This window comes from Culex quinquefasciatus, chromosome 2 (genome assembly GCF_015732765.1).
Source record: "Culex quinquefasciatus strain JHB chromosome 2, VPISU_Cqui_1.0_pri_paternal, whole genome shotgun sequence".
Classification (NCBI taxonomy): Eukaryota; Metazoa; Arthropoda; class Insecta; order Diptera; family Culicidae; genus Culex; species Culex quinquefasciatus.
The window spans coordinates 74,634,342-74,662,071 of record NC_051862.1 but is presented as its reverse complement, the minus strand read 5'-3'; the positions used below and the strand labels follow the sequence as shown (position 1 = coordinate 74,662,071).

The window sequence follows — 27,730 nt, the reverse complement described above, 5'->3', positions numbered from 1 at the left end:
GCTTCTTTTGCCGTGAACGAGATCGGGATGCGAAGGCAGCCAGCCAAAGGGAGAGAAAATGAACACTAATTTTATCGTGCTGGCGCGAAACAAGGTCGTCGTCGCTGGCTGTTGTGGCTGGTATAAATTGAATTCAATAATTGAATTTCAACGAATCGGGTTTTTCATTTTAAGATATCCTAGTCGGTTTCAAAATAAAAATTCTTTAAATTGTATTCCTTAAAACAAGCAGATTTTTTAAAGTAATAAATTTCTATCAATTGCATTGATTTTCGGAACAATCTCTCACAAAGCATTTCCCCGCAGCGAATTAATTTGATTGGTGTTCAAAAGCCAACCACAACTCTGGTGCCGTTGAACACATATCGTATCGTATCATGTCATATCGTATACCGTCATAACAACACTCCCCGTCGGCATGCTCCTCCGTGTTAACATAACTCGATTACCACTTTAGCTCTAGCGGTATAACCATCAGAGGATTATCTGCTGCCAACAAGCCAACATAACAGCATCCAGTATTTGATGTGCCCACCCGGTTGTGAAACCACACTTTAGCTAATGGCTATTTGATGTCCCGTTCTATTCATCTGAATCGATGTCCTATTCTTGTCCGGATGCTCGGACTCCTGAAATTTGAAGGAGACGCATGGTATTTTAGCCGAACTGTAAGCTTTTCTTGACAGAATGAAGTTTATTATTCAACAACATTGCAACGTTACTCCATAAAAAAGTGGCTATCTTTGTTTGGAACTAATTTTCCACCGAAATCTTCCTAAAAAGAAACGGCGCAATAAACTTCTACGACCGAAGGTTAATTGAAAAAGGCGGTTCCTAAGTTTAACCTTAAGGCTATTGTATCTGTTTATGAATAATGTCGTATAAGGCAATTTTTCATCTTAAAAATTCTTTTACCATCTCTTTAAATACTGTTTTCGAAACATAAACAACGTTGTTCAAGGTGTAAACAACTGCTTCGTTGAATCTAGAATCACTGCACCAGATTCTAGATTCAGCGATGCAAAAAAAAATTGGGGTTGATTAGTTTTCACAGTTTTTATTGGGAATTTACATCGTATACATGCTTGTTCTTAAGGGGTTACAAACATGTAGAAAATCACAAATATTCAAAATTTATTAAATCCACTAAAATGATAATTTCAAACACTCCTGCAAATTTCATGATGATATTTCATGATTAACCTGAGTAAGAGACGATTTAAGCTCAAAGTTTTGCCATGCGTAAAGCGAAGTGTCAAACTTTGTGAGCGTTTTTCTCTAAACACCGAGTTGCAGCCTGAAACGGTGATGAGATAGAAATTTGGTGTCAAAGGGACTTTTATGTAAAATTGTACGCCCGATTGGATGGCGAACTCAGAATTCCTAAAAATCGTATTTTTCATCGAAAAAAAAAAACACTAAAAAAGTTTGAAAAACTATGCCATCTTCCGTAACTCGACTGTAATTTTTTTTGGAACGTGTCATTTTAGTAATTTTTTCAATTAGAACAAAAATTTTCATTTTAAAATTTCGTGTTTTTTCTAACTTTGCAGGGTTAATTTTTAGATCTAAGATCTTTTTTCATAATCTAAAAAATAACCCTGCAAAGTTAGGAAAAACACGAAATTTCAAAATGAAAATTTTTGTTCTAAATGAAAAAAAATACTCTACTCTTCTTGGTCAATGTAGATTCGAAAAGAACATTAAATTTACCTTAAAATGACATGTTCCAAAAAAAATTACAGTCGAGTAACGGAAAATGGCATAGTTTTTAAAACTGTTTTAGTGTTTTTTTCCAATGAAAAATACGTTTTTTCGAAATTCTGAGTACGCCATCAAATCGGGCGTACAATTTTACATAATATCCCTTTGACACCAAATTTCTATCTCATCACCGTTTCAGGCTGCAAATTATTGAAAAACACCTCTTTTTTCGCATGTTCAAAAATGGAAGGGCTCGTACCGCCCCTCCGTCACGAGATATCAAAAAACGGACCTCGGATTCGTGATCAGGGACAAAAGTTATCCTTTAGGACAAAGTTTCAAGCAAATCAAAGAGGGGTTGGGGTAACTTTTGCCGATTTCGTGTGAGTTGGTAGAGAATTACCCTTTAAAAAAATCAAAAATCAAAAAATAACTATTTTTTATATTAAAAATGTAAAAATATTTTTAACTTTTTTAAAAATATACTTTTTGAAAATCGGCCTTCGTCATTCACACAGGACCGGTTTAATGAGTCTTCACCAAACTTTTGAGCCGATTTTGTCAAAGCAGTGTTGTGATATCGTGGCACCCGTTTTTTTAACTGCAAACTTCAAATAGCTATATCTCGGCAAAGACACAACCACATGAGTTCAAATTAATTACATAGATAAATGAAAACATATATTTTAATGCCCTGAAAACAGATTTGAAAAAAAGTTCAAGCGTGTGCTCAAACCAACCTATGAAAATTATGAGCATGAGCATGGTTGACTGCCAATGAGCTGCTACTCCGTTATTGACGGATCAGCTGAAGTTACACAATGAACCAACAGATGAGTAGTGGGAGCTAATCATCCTCACTGTATAACCCCTGAAGATCTCTGCTTTAAGTCAATACCGGCGCCCTCCCAAGGAGATGCAGTTCAACAAAGGTAGGAATGTTAGTCCGATAGTTGAAGTTACAGACACATCAGACACAGAGTTTGTCGCTCTATACCTGTTGACACCGCATGAGACCGTTGAATCCACAGCATCTCCTTCAAGCATCACGGGAAGTGGGGGAATTGTGCTAGTAGGGGAAGGAAAGGGAAGGTCAGGATTCATCTTGGTAAATGAAAAAAAAAATGAAACATGATCCTTGCCTTCCGAGCTACGACGCTATGAGAAGGACTTATTCAATCGGGTATTTTTTGAAACTTCATACCGCCGGCGTGCCATCTGAGCAACGAAGCTATGGGAAATGCTTTTAAACTAAGTGTAATTATAATTAACGTTTTATTCGGCGATGTGCAATTCATAACATATTTGTTTATTTATTACTTCATACCGACGGCGTGCCATCCGAGCAACGAAGCTATGGGAAGGGCTTTGAAAGGAAGTGTAATCATAATAATCATTTTATTAGGTGACGTGCAATTCATAAAATCATTTTTTAATTCTTACCGTCGGCGTGCCATCCGAGCAATGAAGCTATGGGAAGGGTTTTGGAAACGAAGTGTTAATATAATTAACGTTTTAATCCGTGACGTGCAGTTCATAATATAATATCCCAAAAGTATCAAATAGCTCTGCTACTCCGCGCACGACACAGCGCCAAAATTCACACAACGACACAAATTCCCGAATTTCCACTACTATCTCGCGGGTTCTCGCGCGTCGATTCACGAATCGATCTCCCCCACGAACACCAATCGACTGAAGGCCAAATTTCCATGGCCACACCGCGAATACTTTTTTGAAGAAATTCCAGAAACTTCTATCACTTTCTCGCGGGTTCTCGCCGGTCGATTCACGAACCGATCTCCCCCACGAACACCAAACGACTCTCAAACCAACCTATGAAAATTATGCCGATTTACACGTATGTAACCCTTTAATTTGGTCGTAGAAGGCGTAGATTGCGAGATAAAACGATGATGACTTCGACAAAGTTGCTTGGCTGCAGTACTCGGTAAACCTTCGTGGATAAAATCTTGTTTTTGCAACGATAAGATCTTTTTGATAATATAATATTGTTTTAACCCACTTTTTATTTTATTTGGACGCCCTTGAATTTTTACATGATTTTTTTTACATTTTTTTACAATCAACTCAATACAATTATTTTGTAATTTGTTTTACTTACTTATCTGGGAATTATTTTCATTAATATTTTTTGTATGGACAGTGGAAAAATTTTGAACCTGCTCAACGACCGGTTTTGTCAGTCATTTTCTGGGGAAACTGGAACATTGGATTAAAAAATACTATTTAAATAATCCAATTTATTCTTGAAAAAATTATTGATTATTATTTCCTCAAAATATTAACGTTTAAAACAAAAAATTTTGTATTTAAAAAAAATAAACGTTCGTTGGTTCCAAATCGATTGTAGTTTCGATCCTTAGGTTCCACTTCCGTGATACCAGGCAGAACCGTAGTGTCATTCCAATGACGTTTACACGAGTTTTTGAAATTATTACACAATTCAACATTGTTTAAGTTGATGTATGTAAATGCTACAGTTTCATGAAGGTATGATAGATTTTAGCTCTAGGATCACGCTACAACCGACAGAATTGAATGTTATTGCATTTCGTGACAATTGTAAATTTTGGTATAAATGGTATGGAATAATCTTAATCTTCCATGCGTATCTTCTTATAGGCAACCATGCGCTCCGTTATTTGTGATACCTCCAAACATAAAATGGGTACGCATGGTAGCTAAAGATGTTCAATATCATTTATACCTAAAATTTACAATTTTATTTATTGCCAGTAAATTCACTAATATTGGCCGTGTTCAAGGAGCCCACATTTATCATACCTTGATGAAACATAAGCGTTTGCTGACATCAACTTCAGAATTGTAGAGTTGTGTAATTTGTAGTTTTATTAAAGACACTTTACCACCTCAGTGGCATTCGTCTCAAATTATTGTAATATTGTCCAACAATAGCTCCACTCACCCTGCAGAGCAAACTGCTCCCATTATTAAACGCAACCCACCGAATGCATCCTTCTTGCTCACTCTCACTGTTCCTGCCTAGTGTCAGCGCTCATCAGAGCTCACCGCGGGATGCACGCAGCGAGAACAATCTGTACAGTACAGCCAAGTGAGAGAAGGAATTTTTACTGCCGGAGGCTGAAAACGACCGACGTCTGTCGAGACGTAGAACCGCGAACGCAAACTGTGCAAATCCTGGATCAATCTTGCTAAATAATGCAATAAAATATTAAACCTCATTAGTGTGAGCTCTCTGCTTTTCACGAGTTTCACGTTTTCGTTTCGTTCGCTGGAAAAGCGTGGAAAATCGTGGAAAATAAATACGTTTATATTTTGCCACCACCCGCACGTGGAATCCTCCTCATAGTCGTTAGTCGGTTCTAAGTTGGTGTTAAGTTTTCCCTTTGTGTGCCATTTGGGACGATTAGTTTAAGGATGTGTTCGAGGGAGTTGGTTGGTAGTGTGGGAACACATTCTCTACAGACGGGAACGTTGATTGCTATCTGGGAGGAGAGCGTTTCTGTAATAAAATTTATTTCTGATTGTTTTACGTTTAGCACTTTTATGAACTGCAAACCGGCTGGAGAATGAGAATATTTTCTATTTGAGCATCAGGGTTGGAAATTTAGCTCTTAAAAAATGTAGTCTATCGCTATTAGTATAAAGATCATTTTCAAAACCATACAATAAATCAGATTTCAAAGGAAATGCTTTAACCTGATGAGATGCAGTTAAGTAAATAGCCAGAAATATCATGGTTTTGGATGAGTTGAGTACATAATGACAACATCTCAGCACAATAAACGAATATGGTACTTTTATATTAAAGTTCAGACTCGATAATCAGAAGATTTTTTACGAACTTGGGATGAAACGGTCTTCTGGACTTGTTTTTATTAGGTCCTATAAACAATACACCCAATCCCTCACATTGTTTGTCAATGTCCATCGAAGTTAGCGGGATACACTCAATGTTTGCATGTGTTTATATTCCCTAATAAATGAAAAGTCCAGACTTATTCTTCTTCAATTTATAGAACATTTCTAACAAAAAATAAACGGTTTTGCATTTTGGGCGTTTTTGAATCACTCTGATTCAAGGCGGTTTCAAAAATACCCTATAAGCAAAAAATGAAAATTTTATTAATTGGTCAGTTTAAAAAAACACACACACACATTTGTTCACGTTTTTGCGAACTATTTTTTTGTGGTTTGGATAATACTAACCTTAGTAGTTCTATTTCTTTATTTGGATGAAACTTTGTTCATACATTCCCTATATCAAAAGAAGCAAAATAACAAAATGGACATGGGCGAATTGGGACAGCTGTTTTAGCCATGTTACTGCACAATATTTGGATATTTTTGATAGGTTTCGGATAGAACAGACACAGACTAACACAATTAGTGCATTGATTTCCAAATTTCAAGCTTTTAAGTGCTCTAAAACCTGCTGTCCCTATTCTGACTGTAGTCCCGATTTGCCCCAGATGACGGTACGTAAATATATGAAAATCTTTATCATGAGATGGAACTTTATGAGCGATTTGGTGTCTTCGGCAATGTTGGGATTATAATTAGGACTATTCAGAAAAAAATATATTACACTCTAAAATAAATAATCCATTTCTATAATTCACCTTTCAACACTTAAAGTTTCATACATATTTTTGAATTTTTGATTTTTTTAATATGTTTTATGGATGGGACCCAAAGAGACATTTTTTTAATCATAATGCATCATCATAATGCATCATCATAGTGCAAAATCTGGTTTCAAAGATGTTAATTTAAAAAAAAAATACAAAAATGTGGTCAAAATTCAAGCTAGACATTCTACAATCTATTTCAATCTACAATCCATTTCAATCTACAATCTACAATCTATTGAACTTATCAGCTTGTTTGCAATTTTCATGTCAAGGATTATTTCAGATACTATTTATTTCTTGGAATAGATCTTGCTTATTTGTTAGGCACCAGAATTATGCTATTGTTGAATGAAAATATATCTACCATTTTATTTTTCAACCTTTTTTAACGAAAGTGTTCTAATATTCTTTGAAAACGAAGATCAACATTGAGATTTTTTACGTTTTTGTTTCAAAATAAGACCATCCACATTAACGACCCCCAGGTCTTTCGTGGTCTCTATTGCAAGTTTCTGCTCGAACCAAGGAATCCGAAGACTTGAATGGAGAGAGCACCCAAACCTCTTTCTACCCCAAGGAATCTTCCACCCCAGGGTTCGAACGGACGACCTTTGGATTACGAGTCCAACCGCCGCCAGCGATTCCACTGGAGCAGGCTTACGTTTTTGTTTACCGTGGCCAATTTGGATTAAAATTGAATTGAAATCAAACTCAAATTTTTCAAAGGGGGTTGTGCAAGAAGAATTTGTTTATTAGTATTCAAAAATTACAGTTTGAAGTTAAAATTTATAAAACTACCAAAAGCATAAGAATCGTTCAACGTCATTCAACGTCAAACCGTCACGGGTCCCCCAGAGACCGTTATTATAAAAAAAAAATTTCCATCCAAACCAATGATTGGACATGGTTCCTGGGACCATTTTACACCTCTGGACCAAGTTTCAAAATATTTGCCGGCAGGAATTTCGAATACGGTCAGTTTTAGTGTTTCAGTAGAAATTAAGGGAAATCACATGTAAAATGCGTAGAAAAAGATCAAAGTTTCAATGTTTTAACAACAAAACATTACTGGTCATGGTTTTAAATTGTATAAACATGTAGCAGAATGATATAAAAACGATTTACAGCTCTGACTTAGCCGGATTAAGCCGATGTTAAGTGACTTAAGTATATTATTTACAAGTTTATGCCTTAATATCTAAAGAAAACTCCTACATCAAGTGATTTAAAGTCAAGGAAAACTAGGTTGCACAAAAATAACTTAAAATGGGGTGACTTTGAGCCAAGGGGTGACATTGTACCAACAAACGCTTTTTTTTTTTTTTTTTTCGTTACAAACATGCATATATTTCATCTACAATCAACAAACAACGTTTTTTAGATGTGACTTAACTCACCTAAGCCTGCTTGATTAGGCCGGGCTTGTCACGCGCTATTGAAGGCGGCTGATTGCTTGGAACTTAATTCTGATTTACTTGGTTACGCTAAGGTAAGCTATTTGAGAAAGAAGGTGAGAGATTTTAACAATTATTTATTTATTTATCAGGCTCTGAAGAAGTTCAACGACGTATATAATAAGTGTTTCTCATTTAAACTAGATGCTAGTTTTGAAGAAAGTATCCACGAATTTGTGTCTAGCTGGGAAGACCTTCAGCTACCTAATACTTCAAAATATCATATTACTAAGCATCACGTACCTGATTTTTGTAAGGCTACGGGACGAGGACTTGGGCTACATAATGAGCAAGCCTCTGAGTCCGTACATTCGGACTTTGACGTCGTTTGGCAACGGTACAAAGCGCCTAAAACCGCCGAAGTGTACAATGATCGGTTGCTCAACGCTGTAATTGATTACAATAGCAACCACTTGTTTTAGCCCTACGCACACTTCACACTTAACATTTCACAAAACCTCAATTTACACTTCTTGATTATGATTTGAACATTTGATACACTTATACATTATAAGCCTCTCTTCAGCACAGGCGTAAGGCGTCACCTTTTGTTAATTAACTTTCAAACTTTTCACTTGCGTTCCTAAGATATTGTTATGCTGTTACTATACTTAAGCTAATCAAGCAGGCTTAGGTGAGTTAAGTCACATCTAAAAAACGTTGTTTGTTGATTGTAGATGAAATATATGCATGTTTGTAACGAAAAAAAAAAAAAGCGTTTGTTGGTACAATGTCACCCCTTGGCTCAAAGTCACCCCATTTTAAGTTATTTTTGTGCAACCTAGTTTTCCTTGACTTTAAATCACTTGATGTAGGAGTTTTCTTTAGATATTAAGGCATAAACTTGTAAATAATATACTTAAGTCACTTAACATCGGCTTAATCCGGCTAAGTCAGAGCTGTAAATCGTTTTTATATCATTCTGCTACATGTTAATACAATTTAAAACCATGACCAGTAATGTTTTGTTGTTAAAACATTGAAACTTTGATCTTTTCTACGCATTTTACATGTGATTTCCCTTAATTTCTACTCGAAACACTAAAACTGACCGTATTCGAAATTCCTGCCGGCAAATATTTTGAAACTTGGTCCAGAGGTGTAAAATGGTCCCAGGAACCATGTCCAATCATTGGTTTGGATGGAAATTTTTTTTTTTATAATAACGGTCTCTGGGGGACCCGTGACCGTCAAACTCATCAAAAAGGATCATATCCTTATGTTTACAAAGGAGAAATTTTCATTTATATTGATTTTTTGCTGCATAAAATAAAACTAAATATTCAAGAAGGAACCCTTTTCCAGTAACACTTCACTAGTTGCATTCTTCACTCAACTGCACTTCATTCACGCCTTGTTCCTTCTTTCTCTCCCTTCAATTTATTGCAGTTTACAGCTCCGTACACATCACCAACCTTGAAGTGCCCCGAACGTACATCCTAGAACGGGAGGAATTTCTCACTACCACTGCCTTCCCACCGTCGCGACCGCCATCGGATAGTGTCGATGGTCATCAGCCACAACACGACGAACCGGAAGAGGACGATGAAGTGGCGAGCAGCACCACCGTTGCTACTTCCACTTCCACCACCACTTTCTCGTCCTTCACTTCCGGGCAGCCCGTCGACGCTGGCGTTGAAGCTGATAGTGGCAATTCATCCACTGCCGTTAAGCCACTAATTATGGACTGCCAGTACGAGATCAAGGCTAATGAGTGCGGATTCGTGCTCAAGTGGTACTTTAACCGGAAGTTGATCTACCAGTGGATACCGGCCCGGAATCCGATTGGGATGGTAAGTGCGGGATTAACACCTAAAATCCGTGGTTAAATTATCCTGCTTAAATCAAAATCAAATTAAATCCATTTTCATCCTCTCAAGAACCAATTCAAAAGTGAACTCCGCACCAACTACTCGATGTCGGATTCGGCCAACTACAAGTACCGCGCGCTGGTCATTCAGCATCCGAAGTTGAACCACAGCGGCGAGTACATGTGCTCGGTGCAAACGTACGAGTCGTTCGACCGGAAGGCGGCCCGCTTTCAAATTGTCGGTAGGTACAGTTCACCACAACCTCTCAACGGGGCTACAAATTTCGGTTGGACCGGATTGAAGAGGTTTTTTTTGTTTATGAAACTGTTAAAGCCGAACAAAGTTTACACAATTTTTGAGAATTGCGGTGTTTTTATTTTCGAACATTTCTCTGATGTTAAAACATTCATTACACAGTCCAACAAGTCCCATACAAACCTTCGGATAATCGAAACTTCGGAGAATCGAAGCTTCGGATAATCGAGTCTGGGCTGTAGTGTTTAGATTTGGCTGCCGATGCGAAAAACCAAACGGCTAATATGTCACTCTTATTGGAAATTGCCTTGACGGAGATTAGGTGATAAACACTAAAACGCGTTTTCTCGGAATATGTATTTGATTTGGAATAATAGCCGAATTTTCACTTATGTGCAGTGCAGCAGGTATTAATTTGTTTTCCAAAATTATATTTTTTGTGAACAAATAAACAAGTTTGTTTTTTATGGATTCCGTCGTTTTAGTACCATGGATGTAAAAATATTTTTGGAAAATTTCGGTCTTTTCAGTTAAAGCCAACAGAAAAGAACCAAATTTGACATTCAATTAACACACAATTTTAAACAAATTTTATTAGATGGTAAAAATATGAGCAGGGTTGTGAATGAGCGAGCGCTCACGGAAGGCTTGCTTGCTTCAGCTGGAGCGTGAGTTTTTATCAGGTAGCTCGTGCTCGCTCACGCCCACCGGAGCGTTTTGCACTCACGTGAGCTGGTGAGCCAAAGTAGGTAGGTAGCTGTTTTTCTGTTGAATCATCTGCCTGTTTGAAACGAAGTTTCCAGAACTATCTCAGCACAGGCAGCAAAAACAAATAATAAAATGGTCGAACAAACAAAAGTAAGCAATGAAATGGATTGGGTCAGCGAACGGAAATATAAGTTCTATTTAAAATTAAGACATTTTCGAACAAGGAACAAAAAACTAAATTCATAATGTAATCATTCATTGACGTGAAGAGATGCACTGTTTGTTCACAAATCAAATTCATATTGGACCATATTGTATCGCTGTTATGTACAATTTTTTTTTGTCAATTTATGTATATTTTATTTTAAAAATATTGACAATTTATGTAAATTTTTCATTAGGTTTGGTTGCGGAAGTGTTGAATAAAATCCTTTTGCTGGAAGAAGAGCCACCCTATACGTGGTGAAAAATATTGTCAAAAATAGAACTGTTTCAAAAATGTTACCCTATTTTCTGAAATGTTTGCCAAATAAAGGCTAACCTTATAGAAATGATCCGCCGTTTCTAATCACTGAATCACTGAAAGATTTAATAATCGGAAAAAAACGTTTTTTAATGGTAGCTTATTCTGACCCACAATCTGGAAATGTAGTCAAAACACTGATTAGGTACATAAAACAGTTTAATGTTATATTTTAATCAACCAAGCATTTAACATTGAATCGAACTTACCAAAGCATTAATCTTCTTGAATCAATTAATTGTTTTGTAAGTTTTTCTAAGGTTTACAGGCCCTTTTATTTAGGCGTCTTTACCCCTTCCCCGCACCACTCTGCTACAATAAGGCCTTTAAATTCTGAAATATTTATAAATTTAACTGTATGTCTAAAAGATGATTTGCCCCTCGCGAATCCAACATTTTATTTAAAACATGGTTGATGAAAATAAGCTATTCCAATTCATATATCATAACATTTGTTCACAAAGTCATAATTCCACAGCCCTACTTCACCTTAAGCAAAAAATCCATAAAAAAAAACTTTTTCAAAAGCGATAAATGATTAGCGACACGTCCAGAATGAGCGCTCCGAGAGCGAAATATGAGCACGAGCGCGAGCGTGGAGCAAATACGAGCTGAAAAAATCGGAGCAAACGTGAGCGCGGGCAAACGTGAGCTAGCTCGCGCAGCGCTCCTCCTCACGAATGAGCGAAAAATGAGTGCTCACGAGCGCGTGAGGAACGCACCACTGAATATAAGTAACAATTGGGTAGTTCTCTACGATTTCGCATTTTTTTCGCGATTTCTAAAATTCATTTTTTTATTAGGATAAAACATTGTCGATGCATTCCTTGTTTCAAAAGAAGTGCTTAATTTATTTTGATTTCAAACAATTTTGGAGACTACACAGTGGTCCAGATCACAAAATTAAGTGGAAAATAGATTTTTAGAAAAATGGTGAAGTTTTCGAGATTTGTTGTCTTCAGAAGAGTTGTTGCAAATGCAAAATGGCAACATTGGTTGAAAATCAGAGTGATTTTAAAAATCTAACTTTTTTTCAGGAATATTTTTGGGATTTTTTTCTTCTTCTAGAAAGTTGTTGGACTTGCCAATTCAAGCAACTTTGTCCAAGACACTATTCTTGTATCTCGTAATCTACGCCTTATACGACCTAATTTATAGAAAACATCTGAGCAAACTTTCAAAAATCATTTTTTTGAACGTGGCAATTCAGGGTTTAGTTTTAGAGAAAAGTGATATTCGAGGCACGTTTAGAGCTCTGAAAAACGAACATTTTTATTCTTGGACATGTCAATTAGGACTTAAGGGTCAAAAGTTACAGCCATTTTAAGGTATAAAAGTTGCACATTTTAAACTTAAATATCTCGAAAAGGCGCAAGCCAAATTTTAAGTACCAGGTTGCATTTGAGAGAAGAGATCTAGCACTACAAACGCTGAAAAAAATCTCAGGGGTGTTTTTCTTTAAACTCGAGATATCTTCATATGAAAAAGTCTAATTTTCAAGGGAAAACCATATGGGAGTGGTCTTAACAAAATTCGATAATTGTTTAAATATTTGTTTTTCCATCTAATTTTACCCGCTGATTCTGAATTTTCCCTCAGAATTGAGCCAAAGTGTCATAAATCGAATTTTTGGTCATAATTTGGGTTTATATAACAATTTTACAAGGAAACCCCAAATATGACCAAAAATGATTTTTCGACACTTTGGCTCAATTCTGAGGGAAAGTTCAGATTCAGCGGGCAAAATTACATTGAAAAACATATATTTAAACAATTTTCAAATTTTGTTAGGGTGGTCCCATAAAAAATAAATTTTTGGTGTCTTCGACAAAGTTGCTTGGATTGGCAAGCCCAACAACTTTCTACAAGACAACAAAATTCCCAAAAATATTCCTGTAAAGTTAGATTTTCAAAATCACCCTAATCGTGAACCACCCTTATTTCCAATCAAACCAAAAGTTGGCCCTTTCCATTTGCAACAACTCTTCTGAAGACACCAGAGCTCCAAAACGTCACCATTTTTCGGAAAATTAATTTTCCACTTAGTTTTGCGATCTGGACCACTGTGCAATGTAAACAACCAAAACAATTGCATAAACATCCTGTCAAGTTCGGGGGTTCCACAACTAGCAGTCTACCATATGCACTGGTGCTATAGACACATAATCTGGGGTCAAAATCCACCGACCTCTTGCTTGTTACGGCGGTAGACTCGTAGGTCTCAACTCCTGGGAGTCCTCGGATGACTTTGGACATCCCGAAGTACACAAAGACCTGACAGAAACCAAAAAATAAAACATCAAAAAAACTTTTTCAAAAAATATTTTAATATTAAACTTTAAAATTTATTTGAATAACCTACAAAAAATGCTAGTTGTGGACCCCCCTAACTTAACAACATTTTTAAGCATTTGTATTGGTTGTTTCCGTTGTGCTCAAAGGAAATGGATATGAGCCAGGCGCTTCCATATTCTTATAGATGGGTCATTAGGGTGTAATATGGTTGTATGGAAAAAAATAAAGTTGTCCAAATTTAGCGAGCACAACCATTTTTCAGTTCCTTTTGGGGTCCTAAACTACTCCCCAAAGTTTGGGAACGATTGGTTTAGTCCTCACTTTGCGCAAAGCGATTCAATTTTCCATATAAATTTGTATGGGAAAAGCAATTTTTTTGGATTTTGATATTTATAAAATCCACGTTTCACGCTGTACTAAAACCTGATTCATATTCGGATGCTCTGGAAGGTGCTCTACAACTTTCCCTAAGAGAGTATGGTGCTAACTTGCTCCTATAAAAAGGTACAACGTGTTCAAAACTCGTCTAAAACGTGTTTTTTGCTCGAAAATCACGTTTTAGACGAGTTTTGAGGACGCTGTATCTTCTTTCAGGGACAAGCTAGCACCATACTCTCTTCGGGAAAGTTGTAGAGCACATTCCAGAGCATCCGAATATGAATCCGGTTTTAGTACAGCGTGAAACGTGGATTTTATAAATATCAAAACTCAAAAAAATGGGTTTTCCCATACAAATTTATATGGAAAATTGAATCGCTTTGCGCAAAGTGAGGACTAAACCAATCGTTCCCAAACTTTGGGGAGTTGTTTAGGACCCCAAAAGGAACTGAAAAATTGCTGTGCTGGAAAATCGATTTTGATATTACACCCTAATGGGTCATATAATTTGGAGGAGACGTATTGTTTTTTTTAATTGATTTTTTTTTTTATGTTAAAATGTTTACCTAGTGCTGCAAAGTCCGCGTGGACATAAAATCAGATTCTGTCGATTGCATCGGATTCAGGCAAGCCTTTGAGTTGTATCTGTGTTATCGATGAAATATCGTACTTCGCATGATTGATTGTTGAGCTTAAGATGACCCCCAAACTTCGCTGCAGTGATTTGGAATTTTTAAATCCAACATGGCGGCCAATACGGCGGTGACGAAATATTGAATCAATTTGTATTTTATTATTTTATAGCCAATCAACTATTCAGAATTGACTAAAATGGGGTCACAGAACATGAATTTTATGTTTAATAGAAGAAAAAGATTCAGATTTTTATATAAATTTGTAGAGATCAAAAAGATTACCAATTTTTAAGAGTTTAACAAAAAATATCTCTGGATAGAGGAATTCTTTTAACAATGCATTCTAAACAAAATCCACCTCAACCCAGAACAACAGACAGTACAGTCATCCCACATATTCGGAACACCCACAAATTCGGAACACTTTGATGATAATTTGTCAATAGCATGCCAAAAGTAGCTTTTCTGTCTACCTTACTATTTTTAGAACCTTCATTTGGACATTATCTTGCTATTTCACTAGTAAAAGTAGTACTTTTTGAACTAAAACTTCATTCCAAGACTATTTTGTCCAGAGCAGCAAAACACTGCCTCCAAATGGCCTGTTTCATAATTGTGGGATGTTATTGTGCCTCCCACAATTGTGGAACACCTGAATTTAACTGATATTTTCACAAAAAAAAGTTATCAAACCATGTATAAAACATCACTTAGCTTGAGTTTTATTGATTCCAGTGTGTGAAGTCATTATTTGGTAATAAGTATGTACTCCTGGAGAGATCCAAATTTGTTTACATTCGTAAGAAAAAAGTGTTCCAAATTTGTGGATTTCAAGGTTCAAAGTAATCCTTCAAAAACTTCATATAAAAGTTGAAATTTGCAGATGTTCGATACAGCATTCGAAAGCTCGCAAGAAAAGCTTTCAAATGAAGGTAAAAGCGAATCATTAAGTTTAATTATCGAATTGCTATGATTTTTTGAACATTGGCCGATCTGGAAACCGTTCCGAATATGTGGGATGACTGTACCGTGGTTCAAACCCCACATCGGGGAAGAAAGCCAAGTCTCCGTCACAGCTGTTGTTCCGTTACCACCGCGGTTGGTGGCCGGCCAGCCCGAGCAACAGCTGGGGCAAGATTGATGGGATAGACTACTTTTACACTCGTGAAATGTGTTTGTTCTTCTTCTCTTTCTCTTTTCTCTTTCCCACAGTGCCGGAGAAGATGCTGCTCCTTCACTACGAGAACGACGCCGAAAAGGAGAACATGCTGCTGATCAAGTGTAGCGTCTTTATGATTTATCCCGAGCCCAGTCTGGTCCTGGTGTAAGTACACAAACTGGAAGGTGGGGGGAGGGAAGGTTGGGAGGGTGGACCTTTTTTTTTTGTTCCACTTTTGCTTTGCCACCGGAAAAGAAAGAAAGTGAAAATTGTTATGTAGAGCGAAAGTGGGGGGAAAATTTATGACTGTTTGCCTTTGCATATTAATGTTTGTCAAACGGCATATCGATGGGATCCACTTCTGTGAAATCAATGCGCCACTATCTGATAAAAGTTGTCTCAGCAGTTTTACGATCCCTTGTAAAAAGATTCAAAGGAAGGCTTTTTTACGATTTTTGACATAAATTTTATATTTGAACATTCTTTACGTTTAGGTGATATGACTATTCTTTTACCTTTTAAATATTTATCTTCATTAACCATGCGTCTCCACTTAACGCATTTTCCTCAATAAATTCGATTGAGTGTGGTGGTAAACTAGAGAAAAAAAAGATACTCAAAAAATGTTTAATGAAAGAACAATTATGTTTTCAAAACTATAGGTAAACAAAAAACAACTTTTGATGCACGAAAAGCATACATTTATAAAACACATTTTTGTCTAATATCTAATTCATCCCACAAACAGGGTCAGTGGCGACCTGCTCCTGGTAAGCTCACGCACCATCGTCGTCTCCGATCGGCACCACATGTACAACAAGACGGTGTACGGACTCATCGACAAACACCTGCTCATCTCGCCCACCTCGATCGGATGTGTCCTGACGGTGGCCGGTTCGAGCTACGTTCGGAAGCGCGAAACAATTTATTACGGTGAGGCTTACTTTCTCTCTCTCTCTCTCTCTCTCTCTCTCTCTCTCTCTCTCTCACACACACACACACACACACACACACACACAAACTTTTTTTTTGTATATCTTTCTGAAGTCAATAATTGATTGCGTTGCGAATTCCATCGCGGGATCAGTTCTCTGGAAAGCAGCATGTTATCGATTTTTGGATGTTTTTTTTTTGCCTTTCATGAAACACCAAAAATTTACAACATTTTTCGTTTACATCAATTCACTTACATTTCTGGAGTTTTTTTTAAAGATCCAATAAACCAAATTTCCAGTTTTTGCTTTTTGGGTGTTTTGAAGCCGCCTTGAGTCAGAGGTATTAACAAACACCCAAAAAGCAAAAACTGAAAATTTGGTTTATTGGACCTTTTCAAAAAAAAAAACTCCAGATTTTTAGAATACGTTTTAATGATATCTTTATTTTTTCAATATAAATATTTAATTTTAATTGCTTTAAAATTATAGATAAACTTTTATGTAGCAAACAATTAATTCAAAACTCTACATGCAAATTTGAATAGAATTAATTATTCAATATTACCTTATTTTTTATAGTCATTTTATGTCATATCTCGTGATTGTACTACAGTCCAGGCTCGATTATCCCAAGTCCTCCCAAAAAAATCGCTTCGGAAATTCGAATCTTTGGACAATCGTATTACGGAAAAATGTTTTTTGAATCATGGCGCCAAACATTGAGCTCAAAAAATCCTCTAAGCTCTAAAAAAAATAACATAAACATCTCGATAAACATAAATTTTGGAGCAATTCTCTACCAAAACCGGAAATGGATTTTATTTGTATTTTTTTATTTGTCTCAAACTTTGTGGGGGCCTTCCTTCCTTATAACCAAAGAAGCTATTTTGTGCCATTGGTTCACCCGTACAAGTCTCCATACAATTTTGGCTGCTGTCCATACAAAAATGGTACGTAAATATTCAAACAGCTGTAACTTTTGCGTAAATTTTCTATTCAATTTGGTGTCTTCAGCAAAGTTGTAGATATTGTTGAGGGCTATTGAGAAAAATAGGTACACGGAAAAAAATGGAGATTCTTTTATCAACTTTTTTAACCAAAACTCAATTTCCCAATATACATATTTTTTTAATTTTCGAGATTTTTTGATATTCGTGAAATTTTTTGATCTGTTCGAAAAAAATGTTTAGAAAAAAATTGAATAAAGGCTAGCTTTTGAAATGGACGAAATATTTTATTTTTAGCCCGTTTAAAATGTTAGTCTTGATTTAAAAAATTTCAAAATATTTTACGAATGGTTCATGTTTTAACATTGAAAATCGGATCATTAATTGCGGAGATATTGAAATTACAAAATGGTGGGTTGTTTATATGAGACTTCGAAAACTTCAATTTTCCTGTATTTTTTCAAGCCGCTGTATCTCAGCAACCAGAGGTCCAATCTTCAATGTCTCTTGATGATGATGTATGAAAATTCAAAAATCTGTATCTTTTGAAGGAATGTTTTGATCGATTTGGTGTCTTCGGAAAAGTTGTAGGTATGGATACGGACTACACTGGAAAAAAATGAAACACGGTAAAAAAATTTGGTGATTTTTCATTTAACTTTATATCACTAAAACTTGATTTGCAAAAAAACACTATTTTTATTTTTATTTTTTGATATGTTTTAGAGGACATAAAATGCCAACTTTTCAGAAATTTCCAGGTTGTGCAAAAAATCTTTAACCGAGTTATGAATTTTTTAATCAATACTGATTTTTTCAAAAAATCAAATTTTTCAACTTCATTTTTCGATGTAAAATTAAATTTGCTATCAATAAGTACTCTAGTAAAATTTTGATAAAGTGCACCGTTTTCAAGTTAAATCCATATTTAAGTGACTTTTTTGAAAATAGTCGCAGTTTTTCATTTTTTTAAATCAGTGCACATGTTTGCACACTTTTGGAAAAAATATTTTTGAAAAACTGAGAAAATTCTCTATATTTTGCTTCTTCAGACTTTGTTGATACGACCTTTAGTTGCTGAGATATTGCAATGCAAAGGTTTAAAAACAGAAAAATTGATGTTTTCTAAGTCTCACCCAAACAACCCACCATTTTCTAATGTCGATATCTCAGCAACTATTGGTCAGATTTTCAATGTTAAGGTATGAAACATTCGTGAAATTTTCTGATCTTTTCGTGAAAAATATTTAAAAAAATTTAAATCAAGACTAACATTTTAAAAAGGCATAATATTGAATGTTTTGCCCTTTTGAAATGTTAGTCTTGGTTTGAAAATTTTGAAAAATATTGTTTTCGAAAAGATCGGAAAATTTCACAAATGTTTCATATTTTAACATTGAAAATCGGACCATTAGTTGCTGAGATATCGACATGAAAAATGGTGGGCTGTTTGGGTGAGACTTAGAAAACATCAATTTTCCTGTTTTTAAACCTTTGCATTGCAATATCTCAGCAACTAAAGGTCGTATCAACAAAGTCCTAAGAATCAAAATATAGAGAATTTTCTTAGTTTTTCAAAAATATTTTTTCCAAAAGTGTGCAAACATGTTCACTAATTTTAAAAGATGAAAAACTGCGACTATTTTCAAAAAAGTCACCTAAATATGGATTTAACTTGAAAACGGTGCACTTTATCAAAATTTTACTCAAGTATTTTTTTATTGCAAATTTGATTTTACATCGAAAAAAAAAATATTTTTGCGACCAATATTTCGATTTTTTGAAAAAAATCAGTATTGATTAAAAAATTCATAACTCGGTCAAAGATTTTTTGCACAACTTGGAAATTCCTGAAAAGTTGGCATTTGATGTCCTCTAAAACATATAAAAAAATAAAACAAAATAAAAATAGTGTTTTTTTGCAAATCAAGTTTTAGTGATAAAAAGTTAAATGAAAAATCACCAATTTTTTTTACCGTGTTTCATTTTTTTTCAGTGTAGTCCGTCTCCATACCTACAACTTTTCCGAAGACACCAAATCGATCAAAAAATTCCTTCAAAAGATACAGATTATTGAATTTTCATACATCATTTTTGTATGGACAGCTGCCAAATTTGTATGGAAAATTAAATGGACAAACTAATGATGCAAAATGGCCTCTTTGGGCATAACGAAGGCACCAAAAAAGTTTCAGTCGGATTAAAAAATACAAAAAATAAAATTGAAGAAAAAAGACCGATTTCGTAGAGATTTGCTCTATTATCAAAAAATCTGTGAAGTACTTTTCGATTGGAAATTCAATTTTACATGAAAAAATTACGTCAAATTTGTTTTTGCGTGAAATTGGGATTTGTTTCTAAAAATCACTATTTTTTCAAAAATTCATAACTCGGCGGCAGATTTTTTGACCATGCTCAAAAGTTGCGGGATTTTGTCCCCTAAAACATATCAAAATATCTCGAAAATAAAAAAATACGTATTTTGGGAAATTGAGTTTTTGTGAAAAAAAAAGTTGATTAAAAAATCTGCAATTTTTTTTCCTTGTACCTATTTTTTTCTCAATACCCCTCAACGATACCTACAACTTTGCGGAAGACACCAAATTGATCAGAAAATTCACTCAAAAGTTACAGCTCATTGAATTTTTTCGTACCATTTTTGTATGGACAGCAGCCAAAATTGTATGGAGACTTGTATGGGTGAACCAATGACACAAAATAGCTTTTTTGGTCATAGGGAAGACCCCCACAAAGTTTGAGATATATAAAAAAATAGAAAAAATAAAAATGGTCGAAATCGGCCGATTTCGTAGAGAGTTGCTCTTTGAGAAATTTTTGCAATGGATTTGCACGCAAAAAAAAACAAATAAATCGGCATTTCGACATTTTGCACGGTAATGATCCATGGGAGATTTATTCGTAGAAAGTTGTGTTTCACCTTTCTAATTAAGGGGTTACATACGTGGAAATCGACAAAAAAAGTCAGAGTTTGGTGTGAGAACACACTGAATTTTATTTAAAATCAGTTTTAGGGCATTAAAATATAAATTTTCATCTTTCTTTTCGTTTTCTTTTTCATCATTTTTCTTTCATCTTCTTTTTGAAGACATTTGGTTGTGTCATTGCCGAGATATAGCTTTTTGAAGTTAGCAGTTTCAAAAAACGGGTGCCTCGATATGGTGGTGGTGTCTGCCTGTGTTGATCAATCGAACCGCGCACTGGACTCACAATCCAGAGGTCGCCGGTTCGAATCCCGGGGCGGACGCAAAAAATTCTAAGTGTAAATATAGGTATTCGGTGCCCTCTCCCCGTGCCCATACCTTCACACTTAGGAGACCCGGGAGGCGGAGTCTTGTCGCAAAAAGAACGATACACGTCTGTGGATCCGTTGACGAAACCGCAAGGTTGAAGAGGGCCACATTATAAGGTGTTACGTCGATTCCGTTTTTTTCCGATATCTTAACACTGTCTTGACCAAATCGGCTCCAAATTTTGGTAAAGACTCATTTAACCAGTCCTGTGTGCATGACGAAGGCTGATTTTCAAAAACCTTATTTTAAAAAAAGATAAAAATATTTTTGTGTTCGTCAGTTTTTGATTTTTGTATTTTTTTAAAAAGCAAAAATTCAAAATCGAGCTTCGTCATGCACACGGGATATGTCTTGAGAGTCTTTATCCCAAATTTTAGCCAATTTGGCCCATCGAGATATCGTGGCACCCGTAAATCAACTTGGTGTTTCGAGAAAAACGCTCAGAAAGTTTGACAGTCCGCTTCGCGCAGAGCAAAATGTTGAGCTTAAAATCGTCTCTAACTCAATTTAATTCATGAAACTTTCAGGTGTAATTGAAAATCATCTTTTTAGTGGACTCAATAAATTGTCTGTAATGAAAGTGTGAAAAAGCCTGACGGCCATGGACTTATGCATATTTGAAAAACTTATAATAGTTTTTAATTTTCAATTAAAAGTTATGATCATTTTTAAATTTTAACAAAAAAATACCTGCCTCTTTCTTTTTTTTCTTTCTTAAATATTTAAGGCTTTTTCACACTTTCATTATTTGAACCTCGTCATTGAAAATTTCCCTTTTGTTCTTTTGTGAAGAAAGTCAATTGATCTACAATCCAAAATATTTTTCGCAAATATTTTAATTTGAAAAAAAAACATTATCATCGATTGAAAATTATCAAACAAAATACTATTTTAACCCATTTTGTAAAGAATCCCACACGCATATACCACATCTGCTTACGGTGCCGGCAAACTTTTTCCCCATCCTTTCAGATCCCACCCAATTGACGCGCTGGAGCCGGCTGCGGATGGACGAACGGGGACGGTTCGAGATTAGCGATGGCAGCAGCGGAATCAGCATCACCACCTCCGGTACGGAATTCTATTTGGCCTAATTAGGCGCGAGTGGCATTTTGCGCGGTTGCCTCGCATATCCCTTTTCGCAATTTGATTGAACGATTTCGGTTTGATTGATGTGTGCGAGTGATGCTGCGCGGGAGAGAGTATAGTGTCTCTCTGTCGGGATATTGATTCAGCGATTTAGTATGTTGCAGGGAATTTCAATTTTCGTTCTTTACTTCCAGGTCAACTGAGCAAGGTTTGGCTTTTCGCCATCGTTGCTGCGGTCACAACGTTCGGATTGGTTTAGCGGAAACGGCTCTGAAAGAGCAACGAACCCGTGCTGCTGAGTAGAGTAGATTGTGTAGTTTTGTAGGAAGATGACTCTTGAGTTTGGAAAACCGATAGCTTTAATAAATGACTCGATTTTTATTCCACGGTAAAACTGTCACATCAATTCAAAGTAAATAATAATCACAATAATCCATAATAGAGGAAATTCTCATACACTCAAACCTCGATGGTGTGACACCAACTGTTGTCAAACGAACGGGGTCACTTTTTAGTTTGACACCCCTTTTACACGGAGTTCACACACACTACCAAACGTTTGTTTTGATAGTGCGAGTAATTATTCTTTGGAAGGTCCATTAGAAAGCCCCAAAATTTATAAGAAATATGGAAATAAGGAACCACATTTTTAATGAACATTTTTCTCAAGAATTAGGACATCGATTTTTGGATTTGGATGAAACTTTGTAGAGTAGTACGGCACAAAAGTGCGAACGGGGCAAAGATGCGCAGTAGCCTTTTAAATACTTAATTTCAACCTGAAAAGCTCATATTTGGGTTTTCGACTTGTTTAGGGCCAATTTGATGTATTTACAAAAATTAAGAGAAAAAAATTGAAGTTTGTGAAAGTTATTGAGAAAAGTCAGTTTTGAGCCATTTTGATCTAATATTTGAAGGTTACAAAATAAGGTTTACAAAACTTCAGGTTCACGAAATCTTTGAAACTATTTAACTAGTGTTTAGCCTAGCCAATTACCTTGCTATCCCTTAAAGATTTGAGGTAAATCCTAGTACACTCAAACCCCGATGGTTTGACACCAACTGTTGTCAAACTAACGGGGTCACTTTTTAGTTTGACACCCCTTTACACGGAGTTCACACACACTATCAAACGTTTGTTTTGATAGTGTGCGTGAGCGCCGTGTAAAAAGTAACAGTTCGTCACTTTTTAGTTTGACTTTGACCAACCAACGGGGTACAAACTAAAAAAGTGTCAAACGAAAAAGTTTCCAACCACCGGGAGGGTACCATTTGGTACCTATAGAGCTTTATGACGTTTCGCGTACACACACTAGCGCACCATTTGATTTTGCTGGCCGGACAAAATTTAACCTCAATCTTTTTCGTGTACGTACACGCAATACATGCGCACGTAGATAACTCTATATACAACGAATCAAAAATATTCTATGATCACCAGCGACAGAACGATTACCATTAGGTGCGCAACTTTGCCCCACTCTACTCTTCTTCACGCAGAAAAATCTGATTGTGAACGTGGCAAAATGTTGGGCACAGCTACTAAACACGATTGTCATCTCGAGGCCAGTAAACATGTTTGCCAAATTCAAACTAACATGTTTGTGGTTTCAACAAACATGTTTGTCATTGCCACGGCCCAGCATGTTTGTAAATATAATAATCATTTGGGATGAATTAACAACCATGATTGTTGATTCAAAGATCATTTTTATTAGAATAAAAAAAATCTGGGGAGGCTTTTCTTCTTCTTCTTTGTCTTCCTAATATAGGTAAACAAAAGCTAGGTTTTTCGATGAGGTTTATTTAACTTTTTTCACTCAAAATTACAACACATTATGGAGAGTTCCGGCCACGCTTATTTGATAGTCATTTTCGCGGGACGCTGAATAGGAAAATCAGCTGCTGGAGTTGCACCATGTTTTCTGAAAAAGGAACTTCTGAAAAATCAAATTCCTCGTAATAATTAAATTACATACCTTTTACCTAGTTTCCACAGGATTCCACCAGCCTAGTTGTATATCACTGGAACAACAATTTGTTTATAAATTAAATATCAAATAAAATACATACTTTGCTATTTCGCAAACATCCCCAGAATTCGACATTTTTCACTTCGGCCATCTTGTTGTTGAAGTTGAAGTGAAAACATACACTGTTTATTTTTCTTACACGTTAAAAGGGGTTTATGTTCAGACAACAAACATGTTTGTCCAGACAGCAAAATGTTGGTCAAACCGAAAAACGTTGATTATTGAAATTATAAAATGTGTTTGTGGTGTCTACAAACCGTGATAGTTGTTTTTAATAAACTGTTTTGTTCATTCAAACTTACACAATTTTTGTGCGTGTTACTTTAAGGTGATTTAAATTTTTTAAATTCCAGGCGGCCAAAATGGAGGTGATGAATTATTAAAAAAAATGCACTTTTCAATTAAATACGCAACCAACCATTCAAATTTTACTAAAACTAAATTGCCACTTTTTCAATTTTTCGCTTGGTTTTCAAATTTTCGGCTATAAAATGGCACCATTATTATTTAAATTGTAAATAAATGCGTAGAGGCATAGTCTGGGACACTACAAAAATTACTGCATACTTCTTTTTACTAAAAATATAGGAAATGTTAGTAAAAAACACAGCCAAAGTTGACCCCTAAAAAATTGACATTTTTGAAAACATTGGCAAAGTCACACAAAACAACTAAAACTTCCAACCCAAAAATTTTCTAAAATTTTAAGAGTTCTTCTTTCCAATGCTTTTTAAAGATCAAAAATTGGTTGAAAAATTGATTCTTGGCGATTTTTTGAATCGAAGCCCGTCTAAAGGCGGGGTTGGGGTGTAGAGGGTTAATTCAGAACCATCATTGGCAGTCATTGCCCCAAAAGTGAAAATCACCATCTACCACCTGAAGTCTATAAATTCCCGTCATTTTTTTAATCCCTTTTTAATTTTTTATATATTCCAAAAAAGATGCACTCATTGGCCGGTGACCTCATTTAAAATTGTACTTTTATCACATGACACGTTTAACTTAACTACTGTGTAATTTGACTTTTACTACAGTAATTCAGAAATTATATTATAAAAAATAATTTAATTATAAAAACAATATTTTGGTTTTGACTGTGCACCGCCCAAGAAGGCTGCCGTTAGCATACCCGTGGTGTGAACTCCGTGTAAAAGGTTGTCAAACTAAAAAGTGACCCCGTTCGTTTGTCAAAATTTGCTGTCAAACCATTGAGGTTTCAGTGTGTTACATTTTTTACAAGTTTTTATCGCATTGAGGCTTTCTAACCACAGTGGACAAAATGTATTATTATTAAGTAACCTTGTGTTGGCTCAACATCAGGCCAATTTTAGTTAGCCAGTGTGATGTCTTGCAGCAAGTATTAAATCGTTTAATTTTTATGGGATAACTTTGGAGACACTAAAAAAGACTGTGTGGATAAAGGTTTAACTCATTTACAATGAAGCTCAATCCGAACTGGTTGGAATTCAACTTGAATTCGATGAGAATTCAAAGTACATATTTGAAGTATTGACGCGATGATTGATGATTGATAATTGTAATACAGGGTGGCCACCTCGGGAAAAAACCGGGAAAACCGGGAAAAAACCGGGATTTTTATCCACCGGGAGAAAACCGGGAAAAACTCGGGAATTCGACCGACAAAACGGGAATATTTCGATAAAATTTGACAAAAGCCTCTTTAATGTATTCAATATGTTCTTTTCTCAATAAGAATATTATTCCTGTTATTCTAAATGAAGAATTCGCGAAATCTATGTTTGAATTTGTGTGATAGACTCATGCTTCTTGGCCATGGATTTTTTTTTCTGTTGTATCCTATGATACTTTTACCAGGCGAATTTGTTTTTTTTAATAAAGCAAAATGTTTGCTCTACCAGCGGTTCTCAACCTGGGGTACATGTATTCCTGGTGGTACCACGAGCGGTCTCAGGGGGTCCGGAAGACAAACCCCGTAATGGCGGACATTTACCCCATCTTTGCTAAGATATTACTTTTGCATAAAATTAAAATTAGAATTTTTTGTAAGTGGAAAATATGGATATCATGGTACGAAAACAACATTACAGTAAATATCTCTCTAAATTTAAAGATCAAGACTTTTCCTTCAAATTGTCACACAAAATACACTCTTTTAAAATATTGTTCTTGGCCTGTATCTTAGCAACAAAAGAATGGATCAAAATGTTCAAAAAGAATGCTGTAATTTTCTCAACCATTTGACTTTTTAGAGATAAAATAGAGTTATTTTTTAATTTTAAATAGCTACAACTTCAAAAAAGTATGTGTAGTTTGTTTAAATCTGAAAAAAAATCAAGGAACAAGCCATAGTCTCAAAATTTGAATGCAAAAAGTGTTAAAAAATGCATTTTACGCTAGTTCAGTTGTTTTGCAATCATTAGTCTACACAAAATGTAAGATTTGACGAAAACAAAAAAAATAACGAAAAAAAACTAAAGATCGAAAATTTTCAAAAATTCAAGGGATTATTAAATCAACCCAAACATGCTTAAAAATGATTCAAGACGCAAGGGAATGCATTTTAAATTGATTTCAGCTGATTGCACTTAAATTTCCATTAAAATTTTGATGTTTTTTGAAAAAAAAAATAATAATTTTTTGTCCCCTGATTTTTCGGGGCAACAAAAACTTTAAATAAAATGTGTACCCGCCTTATGTGTTGTTGAAAAAATCACAGCACGATAATTTTTTATTTGTTTTTACCATTATGTGTTTTGGGTTTTTTAGAAAGTAATTATTCTAAAAAAAACTTTCAAGGTATCGATTTTTTTTACATTTTTATGGCACTTTTCATGCGCAGCTGCCAAAGTGTATACATTTTTGTTTGGACTAATGATGCAAAAAGACTTTTTTGGTTATAAAAAAGTACTTACATAATTTTAACAAAAAGAAAATCTTATCTAATCTAATCAGACCCTAGCGCAGCCAATCTTTCGAAGGGTGTGCCTTAGGTTAGATGACGCCTAGCACTCTTCTTGTCTTTTTTTAACATTTGTAGTGCGCCATTGCATTAGAATGCATTGAAACATCACAAGCGTTAAACCGGCCAGGCCTACTGCGTAAAGCCGTATCGCAGAGATGACTCGTAATTGGGTTGAGTTTGAGCACAGAGTGTTCGAACAACAACACAATTCTGAATCGACAGGGGAGGAAGAAGCGTGGGGACACACCACCATACGCTCCGAGATTTTGGTTGTATTCGTTGGGAGCACCATGCTAAGAAGGTTTGGTACTCCGGGACCATCTGGGATGGGACATTGTATTTCCACGAATGCCCTGGACACTATTTGCCGTGGTTATAGCGCCACAACTCGCTCTAATAATTTTAACAAAAAGAAAATCACAGAAATTGATAATTCTTGGGAGAGTTGTTCTTTTTGAATTTACAAAACCTTTTTTCAAAGAAAATTAACAAGCATTTACATCAATGTTGATAACAATGTATTTTTGTAAATCTATTTTACAAAATTAATAAATTCTATTAATAATTTATCTTATTTAAAAAAATAAAAACGACTTTTGATGAAAAAATCAAATAATTTGAAAATTAGAGGTTTGATTGATAACAGATAAAAACGGCTTCGTTTACAACTTACTTACTTTTTACTCAAGATTTGAAAGCTTTCTTGAGGAATTCAAACTTTGAACCAAATGTATGCGTTCAAAAAGTATGATGATATTAACGTTAGCCTAAAAAACATTGTAATTTGGTTTAAAAACATTCCGGAAAATTCCTTCTGGTCTCGGGAGAAAACCGGGAAAAAACCGGGAAATTGAAAATCGAAATCTGGTGGCCACCCTGTTGTAATACGAAAGGGTAAAATAACAGATT

The 27,730-nt window shown here is 35.3% G+C and overlaps 1 protein-coding gene and 1 long non-coding RNA gene across 2 annotated transcripts in view; one reads left to right on the top strand and one right to left on the bottom strand.

The window, feature by feature from the left end:
• Positions 1-22,238, top strand: part of LOC6047682 — a 55,010-nt gene extending 32,772 nt beyond the window's left edge. Inside the window, exons 2-7 of the mRNA XM_038257019.1 lie at positions 9,188-9,591; positions 9,679-9,850; positions 15,616-15,727; positions 16,311-16,495; positions 21,728-21,826; positions 22,039-22,238. Of these exons, the coding sequence (XP_038112947.1) occupies positions 9,188-9,591; positions 9,679-9,850; positions 15,616-15,727; positions 16,311-16,495; positions 21,728-21,826; positions 22,039-22,103 (1,037 nt within the window). The 3' untranslated portion in view covers positions 22,104-22,238. The remainder of the gene's footprint in view (positions 1-9,187; positions 9,592-9,678; positions 9,851-15,615; positions 15,728-16,310; positions 16,496-21,727; positions 21,827-22,038) is intronic.
• Positions 22,239-23,534: 1,296 nt separating this feature from the next.
• Positions 23,535-24,221, bottom strand: LOC119767591. The gene is made up of 2 exons (XR_005277604.1): positions 23,824-24,221; positions 23,535-23,769 (listed from the first exon to the last, which is right to left on the bottom strand). It is a non-coding gene; the product is annotated as an uncharacterized LOC119767591 (long non-coding RNA).
• Between the last annotated feature and the right edge of the window lie 3,509 nt (positions 24,222-27,730).